General features: G+C 48.2%; 1 protein-coding gene across 1 annotated transcript in view; it reads left to right on the forward strand.

Annotated features, from left to right (window-relative positions):
* The window catches only part of TLL2 (tolloid like 2), a 201239-nt gene that overhangs the window by 108364 nt on the left and 76891 nt on the right, over positions 1–15984 (forward strand). The window contains exon 3 of the mRNA XM_045025295.1: positions 13099–13176. Coding sequence (XP_044881230.1) covers positions 13099–13176 — 78 coding nt within the window. The remainder of the gene's footprint in view (positions 1–13098; positions 13177–15984) is intronic.

Here is a 15984-nt window from a genome sequence, read left to right on the forward strand (position 1 = left end):
GACAAGTGCAGAGTCCTGCATTTAGGACGGAAGAATCCCATGCACTGCTATAGACTAGGGACCGAATGGCTGGGCAGCAGTTCTGCAGAAAGGGACCTAGGGGTTACGGTGGACGAAAAGCTGAATATGAGTCAACAGTGTGCCCTTGTTGCCAAGAAGGCTAATGGCATTTTGGGTTGTATAAGTAGGGGCATTTCCAGCAGATCGAGGGATGTGATCATTCCCCTCTATTCAGCACTGGTGAGACCTCATTTGGAGTACTGTGTCCAGTTTTGGGCCCCACACTACAAGAAGGATGTGGATAAATTGGAGAGAGTCCAGCGGAGGGCAACAAAAATGATTAGGGGGCTGGAGCACATGACTTATGAGGAGAGGCTGAGGGAACTGAGATTGTTTAGCCCGCAGAAGAGAAGAATGAGGGGGGATTTGATAGCTGCTTTCAACTACCTGAAAGGGGGTTCCAAAGAGGATGGATCTAGACTGTTCTCAGTGGTAGAAGATGACAGAACAAGGAGTAATGGTCTCAAGTTGCAGAGGGGGAGGTTTAGGTTGGACATTAGGAAAAACTTTTTCACTAGTAGGGTGTTGAAGCACTGGAATGGGTTACCTAGGGAGGTGGTGGAATTTCCTTCCTTAGAGGTTTTTAAGGTCAGGCTTGACAAAGCCCTGGCTGGGATGATTTAGTTGGGTTTGGTCCTGCTTTGAGCAGGGGGTTGGACTAGATGACCTCCTGAGGTCCCTTCCAACCCTGAGATTCTATGATTCTATGAGTCTGGGGGCCAGGGGAGGGGAAGAAAGGGGAGAGGGATGGAAGCCCCCCACTTTAAATGGCAGTCTGCAGCCCTATATGACAGCTCCTAGCTGGCAATAGTAGATAGATATCCAGTATATATGCAAGGGTGAGTCCCCAAAAAAAGACAAAATGCACTTGGTGGGTCACCTTAGTAAAATGTTTGGAAACCAGTGTGCTAAGGGACAGTCCAGAATGTGGGGGAGACAGGCTGACTCTGAGAGCGCTTCACTTCATGTCCAACAAAATAACATGCCAGGTGCTTCTCAGGACTTGTTAGCAGTGGCTAAGTGGGGGCTTCCCATCTGAATCCGATGCTGTGGGACTGGAGGGGTCCAGGAGGAGAGGGCCTGGTTGTATTGTAAGCCACAGATTTTTTGGATTTATGAATTACAGTGAAGTCTGTCCTCAGTGATTTCTGGAAATCAGGAAGCCCCAGGGGGATGCTTTAGAAGTACCCGGGTGGAGGGGGGACCTCTGTTGGGCATAATCCACAGTGAAACTTTCATTGATGATGCTACTAAATTAATCTATAGCCCTGTTAATATTCCTTTTGATTTTCCGTGTCCCATATGCTTAGGTGAGGACCTGATTTTTAGAACACTGGTGGTAACTAGCTTAGTCCTTTAATTCCAAATGTGGTTCATATCTCTGCATTTGGTGCATGTTCCCAAACAACCCTCATGTCCAAGGCTGAGGCATGATTCAGTAACAGGCCTAAACACTTCTATGGTTACCTCTGCACAGCAGAACTGCCCTGTGTTTTAACTATGTCTGGGACAATGGTGTTTCAGACAGGTCCGGGGGGGACAGGGACCCATGGCCCCCACTTTTAAAGGGAAGGAGCGGTGTAGGGGCAGGGCCTCGGGGGGGGGGGGGGGGAAGGGGCATAAGGTTGCCAGGTGTCTGGTTTTCTACCGGAATGACTGGTCGAAATGGGACCCTGGCAGCTCTGCTCAGCACCACTGACCGGGCCGTTAAAAGTCAGGTGGACAGCGCAGTGGGGCTAAGGCAGGCTCCCTGCCTGCCCTGGCTCTGTGCAGTTCCCTGGAAGCGTCTGGCATGGCTGTCCCCTAGGTGCAGGGGCAATCAGGGAAGCAACGCGTGCTGCCCCCAGTCCCAGTGCCGGTTCTGCAGCTCCCATTGTCCAGGAACAGCGGCTAATGGGAGCTGCTGGGGTGGTGCCTGCAGGGGTGGGCAGCACGCAGAGCACCCTGGCCCCTCTGCCTGGGGGCTGCAGGGATGTGGTGCCGGCAGCTTCCGGGAGCAGCGCGGAGCCAGGGCAGACAGGGAGCCTGCCTTAACCCTGCTGCACCACTGACTGGGCAACACCTGAGGTAAGCGCCGCCCGGCCGGAGCCTGCACCCCAAACCTTCTGCCCCAGCTCGGAACCCCCTCCTGCACCCTAACTCCCTCCCAGACCCTGCACCCCCACCTTTACCCCAACCCTTTGCCCCAAGTTGAAACCCCCCTCCCTCACCCAAACTCCTACCTAGAACCCCTACCCCAGCCCTGAGCCCCATCTTGCACCCCAAATGCTTCATCCCTGGCCCCACCCCAGAGCCCACACTCCCAGTCAGAGCCTGCGCCCCCTCCTGCACCTCAACCCCCTGCCCCAGCCCTGAGCCTGCTCCCGCATTCCAAACCTCTTGGCCCCAGCCTGGAGCCCCCCTCCTCACCCCAACCCCCCGAGCCCCACCCCAAAGCCTCACCCCCTCCCACACCCCAACCTCTTCCCCTGGTCCAGTGAAAGTGAGTGAGGATGAGGAAGAGAGAAGGAGCTGGAGTGAGTAGGGGTGGAGTCTCAGAGAAGGGGTGGGGCCTCAGAGAAGAGGCGGAGCAGGGGGTGGGACAAGGGTGTTCAGTTTTATGCAATTAATAAATTGGCAACCCTAAAGGGGCGGCATAGGGTCGGGGCCTCAGGGGGAAGTGGTGATGTGAGGGTGGGGCCTCGGAGGGAAGGTTCAGGTGCTCATGGCCCCCCCACATTTAGGGCACTTCTGCTGCTCCTAGTCAGGTCCTCCCAAGAAAGCAGACAGAACCGTAGACAGTGAGTGCTGTCACTCTGTGAAATGCTGAATGGGGGAGATGGGTAGCCATGGCAACTCAGCTAAAAGTGCCTCAGGTGAAATTGGACACGTCTCTGGGAAGTGAAGTGTCTCCTTTCCTGTGTGATGCTGGAGACTGATTGATCTAGGAGGTCCCTGTCCTCTAGAACTCTCTGGCATGTTACCCAATACTCTGAACCAGGAAGTCTTGTTGTATTGACTGTGCAGCTGGGGAGGGAGCAATGCTATATGAGTATCACATCTCCTTGATCAATAGAAAGAACAGTCATTGGATGACTTGGCTCCAGTTATATGCACTTAGGCAGCACTTGGATCAATAAAGGGCATTAAGCTTCATATCTGCTGTAGACAGGATCTACCCAGAATGCCAGCGGTCATGTTGGATGTTGTGAACAGCGAATCCACTCAGAAATGGCTGTGTCTGTACACAGTCACATCTTTGGGCTGATTTCTCAGCCTAGGAGAGGAGCCAGGGAACACATGTTTATCTCGTGAATGCCATGACTGTCCTATTGGAGCAATTTTTGAAGGACCATCAGTGTTCATGTGGGGAAGGAGAAGATGCTGGGTTCTGAGAGGCTACTGCCAAAGGGGTGGGAGTGTCCCCTTGTCCTTCTACTTCTTCCTCGGGTCCTGTATCAGTCACTCATTGCTCTTCTTCAGCTGAGGAGGACTTGACGGGAATTGGCTTAGAGACCATCAGCACAGCTCCTAACCCTGCTATGGTAGACTGTGCAGGTGCTCCTTTCCAGGCCTCCCACCACTACAGGAGCAATGTCACCATCATGATTTCTGGCTTTGCTCTAACCAGTTGTTTACAACTCCCTCCTCCCCCCAATTTTTTAAACTTCCTTTTTCTTCTCCTTTACAAACAAACAAACAAACAAAAAAACAAAACCAGAACATAGAGATGGGAAGTATTTGCAGGTTCCCCAAGGATCAGGTCTCTGTCCAGTTTTTTTCAACATCTACACTCAACCACTAGGAGAACCAGTGAGATTTTTTGGCTCAAACACCAACCACAGCTGGCACTCAGCTGCAGGTATCCTTCACAACACACAAGGATGCCAGAGCCATCTGGCTAACCCAGTGAGTGGCTGAGATCAGATCTACAGAATGGACTAGGAAGATCTGCTTAAAGCTGTCTAGCAGAGGACAACACTGAGGGATTGCAGCTGTAGTGCCTTCTGCACATGTTGAAGATGCACACCACAGCTAGTAGAGCCAGGCTGCAATCCAGGATTCTCCTGGACTCCTCACCAAAGTTAAGCTCTCATTGCTAGCTAGCAGGCTGCGTCCCATCCTTGTGGATGCTGACCTGGTCTTGATAACACATGCCTTTGTTACATCTCAGTTGGACTACAGCAATGCAATCTATCTAGGTGTGAGAAATCAGCCATGAGACTCATACAGCCAATACATAACGCACAGGTTACTGCAAGCATAAATCTTTCCTCCACATGCTATGCTGGCTTCCCATAGAACATTGCGCCAGATTCAAGATCTCCATCCTCCTCTTTAGCATTCTTAATTATACTGGGCCGAAATATGTAAATGATCACTTCATACTCTGGAACTATAATTGCCATCAGCAACTCTGCTCCTCTGGCACAATGGGATAGTCCATCACGAAGGTAAAGCTCATTTTTACCTTCTCAGTGGGCTGGCAAGAGAGACTGTGGAACTCTCTGCCACAGGAACCAAGAATCACCTTGAACCATTACACTTTCTGTTCCAAATGAAAGGTGCATTTCTTAGACCTCACCTTCACTAATAAAACCCTTAATTTACCTCTCTCTCTCCCCCCCCCCATCATGTTTTATCTTCCCCTAGTGAGAAGAACAGAGAAGGGGCATCACATTGCTTAATGAACCTCTGGAAGGTGTTTAAATACCAAGTTGGTAGGTAAGGCCTAAGAGCCCCAAAAATCTAGCATGTGGTCTTCCAAAGTTGGCATGTGTCAATAAAACTATCCATCTGTTTAGGCAGGAGTGTGGGTGTTCTGTGGCTGTGGTGGCAAGATTAATAATGTTTGAAAATATCTGGTGTATCACCGCAACCATATTTAGCCTTTGTGTAATCATCCCCCTTTTCACTGGCAACAATGAGAGAAAATACGCAAAGAGCTTGTAGATTTCATTAGGCTCAGTAGTTTATTCAAACATCTCTTTTGCACACGAAACCAAGGCTTGCACTGATCTCTGGGAAAGAATGCAATTGCAGCTCTGAAAAGAAGCCTGTTCCAGTGATGGCTGAAACACGGCAGAGGTCAGCAGCCTGGGATGGAGGGGGAGCTGGCTGTAATGCTTGGTGCCATCATTTGCAATTCAATCCCACTCGGCCCCCTTCTAGGGGAACAATTCACTAAATGCAGAGTTGTTCTTTTTTTCTAATTCACCATATAATTCACCTCCCAAATTCAATTAAGAAGCAATCTGTTCATGACTCTGGAAGCAAGCTGCTTTTTATTTATAAATACAAAATTATTTTCCACTCCAGCAAAGATCCCCAGGCCATAAGAACTCCGCGTTAACATCCTTTAAATATGACTGATGCTCTGTAATGAATATTATGATTAGGGGTATGGAATAGCTTCCGTATAAGGAGAGATTAATAAGACTGGGACTTTTCAGCTTGGAATAGAGATGACTGGGGGGGCGGGGTATGATAGAGGTCTATAAAATCATGACTGGTGTGGAGAAAGTAAATAAGTGTTATTTACTCCTTCTCATAACACAAGAACTAGGGGCCATCCAATGAAATTAATAGGCAGCAGATTTAAAACAAACAAAAGGAAGTATTTCTTCACACAACGCACAGTCAACCTGTGGAACTCTTTGCCAGAGGATGTTGTGAAGGCCAAGACTATAATGGGGTTCAAAAAAGGACTAGATAAATTCATGGAGGATAGGTCCATCAATGGCTATTAGCCAGGATGGGCAGGGATGGTGTCCCTAACCTCTGTTTGCCAGAAGCTGGGAATGGAAGACGGGATGGATCACTTGATGATTATCTGTTCTGTTCATTCCCTCTGAGGCACCTGGTATTGGCCACTGTTGGAAGACAGGACACTGGGCTAGATGGACCTTTGGTCTGACCCAGTATGGCCATTCTTATGTTGGGGGGGAAGAAATCCCAAGGATGTCAAATTCAGCTAGTCAGAAGAGCTGTGTTGAGATGATTTTAGTGGATGTAATAAGTAGCAAGATGAATTGGACAAAGGGAAATTTTCGGATTGGGCATCATAGCTGTAAGTGAGCAATTAGGTCCCAAGCAGCCCATCTTGTCAATCCAGGTTTACGCTAGCTCACACATTTAGTGACTTTTGTTCAACTGAATGGTAAGTGTCCCAAACGATGGAGCTTCCACCACTTCCCTTAGGAGACAATTCCACACCATAATGCATCTCCCTGCCAGGAAACTTTTCCTGGTGTTCAGTGTCCCCCCTTTTCATCCCACTGCTTCTAGTCAAACCCCTTTGTCCTATCCTGGTGAATTCAGATATTGCAGCATTGGGGAGAGGGAAAGATGGGGCCCAGGATGGTCACACTAAGAGACATGTACCGCCCATGTCAAATCATGTTGGGTTGGGGGAAGAAATTCCAGCCCCAGCATCCAGAGAAATTCTCAAGCTGGTGGGAGCAGACAGAGGAGAAGTCTCAGCAAGAACTACAGCAGGAGCTGGTGGGCACTGGTTATGTTAGGTGGCTTGCTGAGGGGTCAATTATTTTATTGATGTCAGATGTAACTCAGCTCAGATAACCTGGCACAATCTGCTGATTAAACACAGAGAAATCATAGAGAGATTCATATGTTACCCAAAGCTCCAGGTGTGTTCTCCAGATATTGAGAATCTTCACTTCCAAGAAGTGACATCAAGTTGTCTTTCTTTTATACCTCATTTGTGTACAATAGATAGAAAATTCCCCAGATTTCACCTTGTGAATGCATATGTTTTGTCCCTTTTCTTTATTTAGTTCCATGCCTGTTCTTCAGGGTACAAAGATAATCTGGACCCATTATTTCTAGCATCTTTTCTAATTAAAGACACTGGTACCAATTATCTCAAAGATAACCAGCCATGCCTAGCACACTGTTTATATTTATATCTCCTAACAGATTCTGCATATTCAAACAGCAGAGGGTATGCACAGTCCACCTGCTAATAAGTTTTCACAGTAAAGCTTCACATCCGTGCAAGGCATGCTGGGAGTATGGTTCATAGTTATACAACTTAGTATAAATCCAAAGCCATCTAAAAATGTGTAACTAACAAGCTGATTGCTCCAACCCTTCCTTCTCACTTCACCTGCCCTCTGTGCTCCCCTCCCTCTTCTCCTCTGCCCTAGTCTTTCAGCATCCCCCCATTGCCCCTGCAGTGTGCCCCCTCCCTCCGTCTGTCTAATACCCTCCTATCAAATCTAATAAAATTTAGCTCCCCCTGCAAAAATAAAAATGGTGCCACATATGGCATTTGCAAACCATTGCTCTGCTTCAATGTTACATCCTGTTCCCCACTCTTTGTTGTGTTTATTTAGATTGTGTGTTGACTGGGTAAGAGGTTGTGTCTCATTATGTTTGCACAGGGAGCCTTAGGAGCTACCGTAATACAAATAATAGATTTGGTGGTGTATGGAAAATTGTGTTAGAAATTACAAGCTATTACTTTAAGTAGTAAGGGGTTACCTAGTCCTGCTGGCAGGCTAGGGGCTCTGTAGGGAAGCACGTGATCTGGGTCTAGCTGAGTCAACTGCAGAAAGGCAACCTAAACTAAGGTGGAGTAGTTGTGCCTGTGTTTTAGGGAGCAGCCTGCTTTGTCTCGTTCTGGTTTTGGGTTATTAGTGTGGTAGGGTTCTGAATTCTAAGAAATAAAGTTGTGTTACGCTGCAATCTTCGAGCAAGAGTATTTTATATTCTTATCTAACTTTTCTGTTTGTATGACATGAATGTAAGATTCCTCCCCTCTCTTGGTCTTTACACTCTTCAGATGTTTGCAGATCAAACCCTTCCCTGCTCATGTCTCAGTCAAGCTGTACCAATCTGCTTTAATTTTTCTTAATAAATGATCAGAGTGCTAGATAGATTTACTTGTTTCTCTCCTCTGAACTCCCACATATTTGTCAATAACCTTCTGGTAATGAGGTGCCCAGAACTGGTCACAATGCCAAAGCCACCTGTGAGGGAGCTCAGTGTTTGTCTGGAGCCCAAAAATCACATAGGCCTTTTTTTTGCTGTCATACCACATTGCATTCCCAAATTGAACCAGTTTGTGGTTTACTGCCCATGTTTCTAAGCGCTGTGTCTTTTCCTCTGTGCTTTCTGGTGTTCGCTGCTCATGCTCTGCTGCTGGGGAATGGGGATAAACCTGCATAAGAGATGGCTGCACTAGTGTGATGTGTGTTCTTTGGGTCACTTATCTGACTCACCCCGTTCTCCATGGCTTAACAAGACCCTAGAGTGCTCTGGTGGAAGCATAGGCTAAGTGCCCCTTGCTATTGAAGCTCCTTGCTGTTGAAGTGTAGGCCTTGGTGCAATCCAGGGTAGTGGCTGGGGCCTGTGTGGGGAGCAGAAGACCTGGCGGAGCTGTTAGGAGCAGGCCTGAGTTGTGACTGCAATTTTACCCATGCCAGGGACAGGGAGCAGCTCGGGAGGGACTGCTTCCCCGGCAACCCAGCTGGGGGACCTTCCTGCTCCTTGGTTGGTGGCCATCCCCTCTTCTAGGCAGCCCCATCAGCCTCATTCCCCACTGCTGCCCATGGAGGGACTGGGGAGAGGTCCCGAAATCTGCAACCCCTCAAAAATTTGCCACCCTATGCAGCTGCCTAGTCTGCCTATAGATGGAGCGGCCTCTGCTGGTTGGGCCCTCATAACCTTGTGGGCCCCTGGCACGACTGCACCATTGTAGCTATGTCACTGCCTGTTCTCCATGCTTCTTTCCTTCCCTGCAGTTCTCCTATCCCTCTTTCATAGAACCATAGAAGATTAGGGTTGGAAGAGACCTCAGGATGTCATCTAGTCCAACCCACTGCTCAAAGCAGGACCAACCCCAACTAAATCATTCTAGCCAGGGCTTTCTCAAGCCAGGCCTTAAAAACCCCTAAGGATGGAGATTCCACCACCTCCCTAGGTAACCCATTCCAGTGCTTCACCACCCTCCTAGTGAATTAGTTTTTCCTAATATCCAATCTAGACCTACCCCACTGCAACTTGAGACCAGTGCTTCTTGTTCTGTCATCTGTCACCATTGAGAACAGCCGAGCTCCATCCTCTTTGGAACCCCCTTCAGGTAGTCGAAGGCTGCTATCAAGTTCTCCCTCACTCTTCTCTTCTGCAGACTAACAAGCCCAGTTCCCTCAGCCTCTCCTCGTAAGTCATGTGCCCCAGCCCCCAATCATTTTCGTTGCCCTCTGCTGGACTCTCTCCAATTTGTCCACATCCTTTCTGGAGTGGAGGGGCCCAAAACTGGACGCAATACTCCAGGTGTGGCTTCACCAGTGCTGAATAGAGGGGAATAATCACTTCCCTCAATCTGCTGGCAGTGCTCCTACTAATGCAGTCCAATATGCCGTTAGCTTGCTTGGCAACAAGGGAACACTGTTGACTCATATCCAGCTTCTTGTCCACTGTAATCCCCAGGTCCTTTTCTGCTGAACTGCCACTTAGCCAGTTGGTCCCCAGCCTGTAGCAGTGTGGGGGATTCTTCCGTCCTAAGTGCAGGACTCTGCACTTGTCCTTGTTGAACCTCATCAGATTTCTTCTGGCCCAATCCCCCAATTTGTCTAGGTCACTCTGGACCCTATCACTCCCTCCAGCTTAGTGTCATCCACGAACTTGCTGAGGGTGCAATCCATCCCATCATCCAGATCATTAATGAAGATGTTAAACAAAACCAGCCCCAGGACCAACCGCTTGATACCAGCTGCCAACTAGACATTGAGCCATTGATCACTACTGGTTGAGCCTAACGATCTAGCTGGCTTTCTATCCATCTTATAGTCCATTCATCCAATCCATACTTCTTTAACTTGCTGGCAAGAATACTGTGGGAGACCATATCAAATGCTTTGCTAAAGTCAAGGTATATCATATCCACCACTTTCCCCATATCCACAGAACCAGTTATCTCATCATAGAAGGCAATCTGGTTGGTCAGGCATGACTTGCCCTTGGTGAATCCATGTTGACTTTTCCTGATCACCTTCCTCTCCTCCAAGTGCTTCAAAATGGATTCCTTAAGGACCTGCTCCATGATTTTTCCAGGGATTGAGGGATTGTAGTTCCCCAGATTCTTCTCCTTCCCTTTTTTAAAGATAGGCACTATATTTGCCTTTTTCTAATTGTCTGGGTCCTCCCCCGATTGCCACGAGTTTTCAAAGATAGTGGCCAATGGCTCTGCAGTCACATCAGCCAACTCCCTCAGCACCCTCGGATGCATTGAATCCGGCACCATGGATTTGTGCATGTCCAGCTTTTCTAAATAGTCCTTAACCTGTTCTTTCACCACTGAGGGCCGCTCACCTCCTCCCCATACTGTGCTGCCTAGTGCAGCAGTCTGGGAGCTGACCTTGTATGTGAAGACCGAGGCAAAAAAAGCATTGAGTACTTCAGCTTTTTCCACATCATCTGTCACTAGGTTGCCTCCCCCATTCAGTAAGGGTCCCACACTTTCCCTGACCTCCTTCTTGTTGCTAACATACATGTAGAAACCATTCTTGTTGCTCTTCACATCCCATGCTAGCTGCAACTCCAATTCTGATTTGGCCTTCCTGATTACACCCCTGCATGCTCAAGCAATATTTTTATACTCCTCCCTAGTCATCTGTCCAAGTTTCCACTTCTTGTAAGCTTCCTTTTTGTGTTTAAGCTCACTGAAGATTTCTCTGTTAAGCCAAGCTGGTTGCCTGACATATTTGCTATTCTTTCTGCACATCGGAATGGTTTGTTCCTGCACCCTCAATAAAGCTTCTTTAAAATACAGCCAGCTTTCCTGGAGTCCTTTCCCCGTCATATTAGCCTCCCAGGTGATCCTGCCCATCAGTTCCCTAAGGGAGTCAGTTTGTCTTTCTGAAGTCCAGGGTCCGTGTTCTGCTGTTCTCCTCTTGGATTTCCTTTTGGAGTCTTCTCCCACCCCTCCCATGAGCATTCTCTCTCTGTTCCCATGTGCTCTCCAAGCTGCTGGTACTACCCAGTACTCACGCTTATACCAAGGGACAGATAGGACACTGGGAATATCTCTCAGTCTTTAGCTGTCACAGGAGCTTTCACTGCCCTATGGTACAGCCAGAGGGAGGATGGATGGATTTGGCATCTCTGATCTGTAGATTGGAATCTCTGTAACATTGGGAGGCCAGGGTGTGTGCTATATAAATGGAGCCAGCATTATTATTATTATATATCTGTATTCCTGTATCCTCAGTCACAACCCAGGACCCGTTGCGCTAGGCACTGTACAGACACAAAACAAAAGACAGCCTCTGCCCCAAAAGATCTGACAATCTAAGTAGCACTGTGCCCTCCATGACAAAAAGGCCTATTTTCAAATGTGGAGGGTCTTACTAGAATGTCCTGGTCCCACATTTGGAAACTCAGATCAACACTTAGGCCAAAATTTCTCAAGAGTACATAATGATTTTTGGGGTACTCAACTTGAGACAAGTCACCCTCTGACACCTACCCTCTGAAAAATCAGGCCCCTTTAATGGGTCTAATGTTGGGCACCAAAGATCATTAAGCACTCAACATTTTTGGGTCTGTTTTAAGAAGCTAAAAAAGATCAAAACACATTGAACGAATTCCTCTGCTTTTAACCCGTTTTGACATTTCAGGCATTTGCCTTATTTAGCTCTGGTTTTGTTGGTTTTGCTGACGTGTAATCATCTACCATGCTTTGCCTGAAATAAGCCCAGAAGTGGCCTCTTAAAGGGAGGTGGACTAATAGCTTTGGCCTCCCGGTTAGATGGGGAAGAGAGGTGAGTTACAAAGTGTACTGTGACTAGAAAAGTTTAGTTATGAAATAGGACACAATTTGGGGGCTATACAGGGACAGTTCTGAAAATTGCTTACATAAAAATGACACCTCTTTACAAGAGAGCACCTGCCTATGCGTATTCAGAACAATACTTTGGTGACACGTTTTTACTGCGTTTTACCTTTTAGCCCTGTTGAACCAGCACAGGCAGGAGAAAGCAGGAGCTGGATTCTGTTCCTTCTCATGCATTATCAGCCGAATTGTTTACCAAGTTCTAATCCAGTTACACCTAGCGTCACTGCGAACCCAGTCTGAAGGCACTGGGGTTGCACAGGTGTCACTGTGGACACAATCTGAAACCTTAATTACTGGCACTATCACATGAGTGGGGAAGATCTCAGCTTGGCTCTTAGAGCACCAGCTGAGTTAGCAGGGCTGGCTTTAGCTTGTAAACTGAGCAGTTTCATTCTGGAGTCCTTTGAGACAGAAGCATGCAGTCCCACGATGCAAAGTATTTTGTGTCACTTTCTAGCATAGAAGGGCACTTCAGACATTCCCCTGCAGCATTCTGAGGCCAGTAGCACCAATGCTGATCTAGTGTGGGAAAGCCAGGCAGTGATGCTGGGCTAATGGAAAAAAACAGTGAAACTGACCAATGTAGTTTGTGTCTGAGCTAAGGGACAACCTCTCCTCTGGTTGTGAGACCTTGCGGGATTTGCAAGTATTGGAAGTAGATGGGACTTTGGTCCTGACTGAACTGCAAGAAATAAAGTGGGATTGTGCAGTTCTTTATATTCAGTATTGTAATAACACCTAGAAGGATTTTTGTTTTCAAGTGGGGGCAGATCCATTTTAGGTAGAAATCAATTCATTGAGTGACCAGGGATGATAAGTGGCTTATTTCTTTATCATGCCAGTGCCTTTTATTGTTGTATTTAATAGCCACCATAATGAATGTCTGGCTCTGAAATAGCGCTTTCCATTCACACATCACATTACAAAGACGGTAAGTCTCCCCATTACAAACTGGGGTGCAGAGAGGTGATGTCACTTGCCCATGATCACAGAGCAGAACCCAGCTCTCATGAGCCCCAGTCCTGTGCGCTACCCACCAGGTCCCACGCCTGGAAGGAGAGCGATCACTCTTCATCCCCATGGCAGGTCCCCTTCCAGGGATTGCACTGAGAATTCGATGTGTGTTGTCGTCTTTTTGGTGCGTCTGCTCTCCCTGCCTGCTCACAATGGGCTCTCTCTCTCCCCTCTCTTTACAGGTGGCCTAGGGGAGCAGTCTGCCGGGCCCAGCCAGAACACCACGGCAACCAGTCGTAGTAGCAAAAAAGTTAAAAAGGGTAATGTGGTGCCCCGCCCAGACCTTTGGGTATCTTTTATTTCCTTTTTTATCCACTGTAAAAGAATGTTTTGTCCTGTGTACGTGTGCTTTCACCTACCAGACCAGCTGTATCCCTGACACACCTCGGACCTGGGTGGAGGTTCATCAGGGGTGGGTTTGGTCCAGTATAGGATGCACTGGCTGGGTGGGTGCTTGTGAGACTCTTTGCCTCTCTCCAAAAGCTAAGCTAACTGGGGACATGCACTATGTTATGAAGCAGGGATATGAACCTTCTCGCTTGCAGGAGCGGTGTCAGTGACTGGTTCCCTCCCTAGGTCGAGTTCAAACATTAATGAGAGCAAAAAGAGGGAGCTACCACTGCCTAGATTGTACCTGATTTGTGCATAAATACAGGACATCAGTCTCTGGGGCTGGTGTAATTCCTACAGGTGCTACATGCTTTGCATTTACAAATCATTCTTCCCACTTTACAAGTGGAGAAACTGAGGCAGAGAGCTTGAGCAACATCCGGGGCCACATACCAAGTCCATGGTTTAGAATTTAGGAGCACCTGGTTTCTAGTCCAGTGCTTGGTCCCCTGGACCATGTAGCTTCAGAATAGCTCCTGCTGATCTACCCAGTGTTTGCCATCTGGCCTCGGGATTAAATTCACTAACTCAAGGAAGAGCAGTTCATGGATATTGTGTAGGGCCTTGTTATCCAGAAGGCTGTGTAGTGTTACTGGTCTTTCCACCCACTTCCCATTTGAAATGTACCGGTGCAGATACTCATGTTTAAAACTGAGCTCAACCTTTCTGACAAACTGTCCATATCTAGACACGTGAGGCTAGAACATACAGTGTGTGTACACAAGCAGCAGGGACCATTTAATAGCTCCTCTTATCCCAAAGTACTTCATGAGCTACAGTCAGCATACGAGGAATCTCTTCACCCCACCTCTGAAATGCTGCCACTTCTGGGGTGGCTATGGCAGCTAACAGCTCACAGTGACACTTACTCACTCATTTCAAGACAGGAAGTAAAGAAGGAAGCTATACTCAGTTGAGACTGCAGCAGGAACTTTAGGGAGATGTTAAAAGATATTAAGGTGCCTTTAAGGTGCCACAGGACTCTTTGTTGCTTTTTACAGATCCAGACTAACATGGCTACCCCTCTGATACTTTAGGGAGATGGACTCCTATAACTGTCCAGACTAGAATTTGCAGTGTTGTCATAGCCATGTTGGTCCCCGGATATTAGAGAGACAAGGTGGGTGAGATACTGTATTTTATTGGACCAGTTTCTGTTGGTGAGAGAGACAAGCTTTCAAAGTCACATAGAGCTTTTCCTTTCTGGGGCCAACAACTTTCTGAATAAGAACAGCCACTGCCATTAGGAAAAAGATAGGGCTTCTCTCATTTTTAGCCTCTGTCTTCATTCTTTGTGGCATGTGGAAGGTCTAGGTTGGATATTAGGAAACACTATTTCATTAGGAGGGTGGTAAAGCACTGGAATGGGTTACCTGGGGAGGTGGTGGAATCTCCATCCTTAGGGGTTTTTAAGGCCCGGCTTGACAAAGCCCTGGCTAGAATGATTTAGTTGGTGTTGGTCCCGCTTTGAGCAGGGGATTGGACTAGATGACCTCCTGAGGTCTCTTCCAGCCCTAATATTCTATGATTCTATGTCCTGGGCTCAGAAAGAACTTCCCTTCACATTGATGGCTAGATATGAGGACCATTGCTTAAAGCCACAAACTGTGTAGTCCTTGCTGGTCGCACAGTGCTGCCTTACTTGCTTCCACTTCCACAAGCAGCTCCAGCTCTCTGCTGGATGAGTTGGGACATTGTCGAGACAGTTGTTGAGAAGGAAAGACAGCCTTCTCTAGGGCCTTGCCACAAATAGACGAGGACAGAGCAGAATCTCAGAGCTGCCAGCAGGGAAAGGACTAGGAGCTGCCAATGGGGTCTGAGCCTGGGGCTGCCCCAGCAAGGTGCATTGGGATCTCTAGGGAGGGGAAATTACCTACAGCTGCTCTCCCTGTGGTCTCCCAGCTGACACAAGAGCACAGCTACAGAATCTGTCCCGTGGAGCTCCTCATATGCCACAAACTGCAGGCTTGGGCTGGAGAGTGAGGAAAAAGGCAACTAGCTTAGCTTGAATGGTGGTAATTATCCATGTGCGTATTCACTAAGCCTTATGGTAGGCCAAGGATGCCGCGAGATGGTGGCTGGGAGAAGGTGTCCATGGGGCCCTCTCTCCCCTTTCCGCACCATGCAGCCATCTGAATGCTGCATGCCGCTGCCTGTGGACTTCACCCAGAGAGTGTCACTGCACCCTGTTAAAGGTCCTACCTTGATGGTAGCTGGTGCAGAGAGGATGGGCCATGACCCGGCCCTTGTCCTGCTTCTCCTCTATGAGGCTCCTAGGCCCACTGTCTGCTGCAAGTCCCCCAGTCCTTGCATGGTGAGATGTGCTTGGTTGTGAAGGCCCGAGTGCTAGTATCCTTCCATCTCCCTCACCCTCTTTGCACCGCAGAGGGCTCCCCCAGTCTAGCCCATAATGCAGTAGGGCACAAGTACACATGTCGGGGGTGGGTGAGAAGGCAAGAGGAGAAGGTGGCTTTTCCTTCATCTGAAGCACCCGGCATTGACCCCTGTAGTAACCAGGGTGTCTGACTAGCTGGCCCATGGGCTGGTTCTGGGATGGGCCATTCCTATGCTTCTAAACTGCCTGATGCTCCTGCTCCCCTCTGCAGCCACATGAGACCCCTTCAGACAAATGCAACCAAACAAAAGGCAAATTCCAGGCACTGTGTCCTCGCTCAACC

The sequence above is a fragment of the Mauremys mutica genome, chromosome 7 (assembly GCF_020497125.1).
Source record: "Mauremys mutica isolate MM-2020 ecotype Southern chromosome 7, ASM2049712v1, whole genome shotgun sequence".
NCBI lineage: Eukaryota > Metazoa > Chordata > Testudines > Geoemydidae > Mauremys > Mauremys mutica.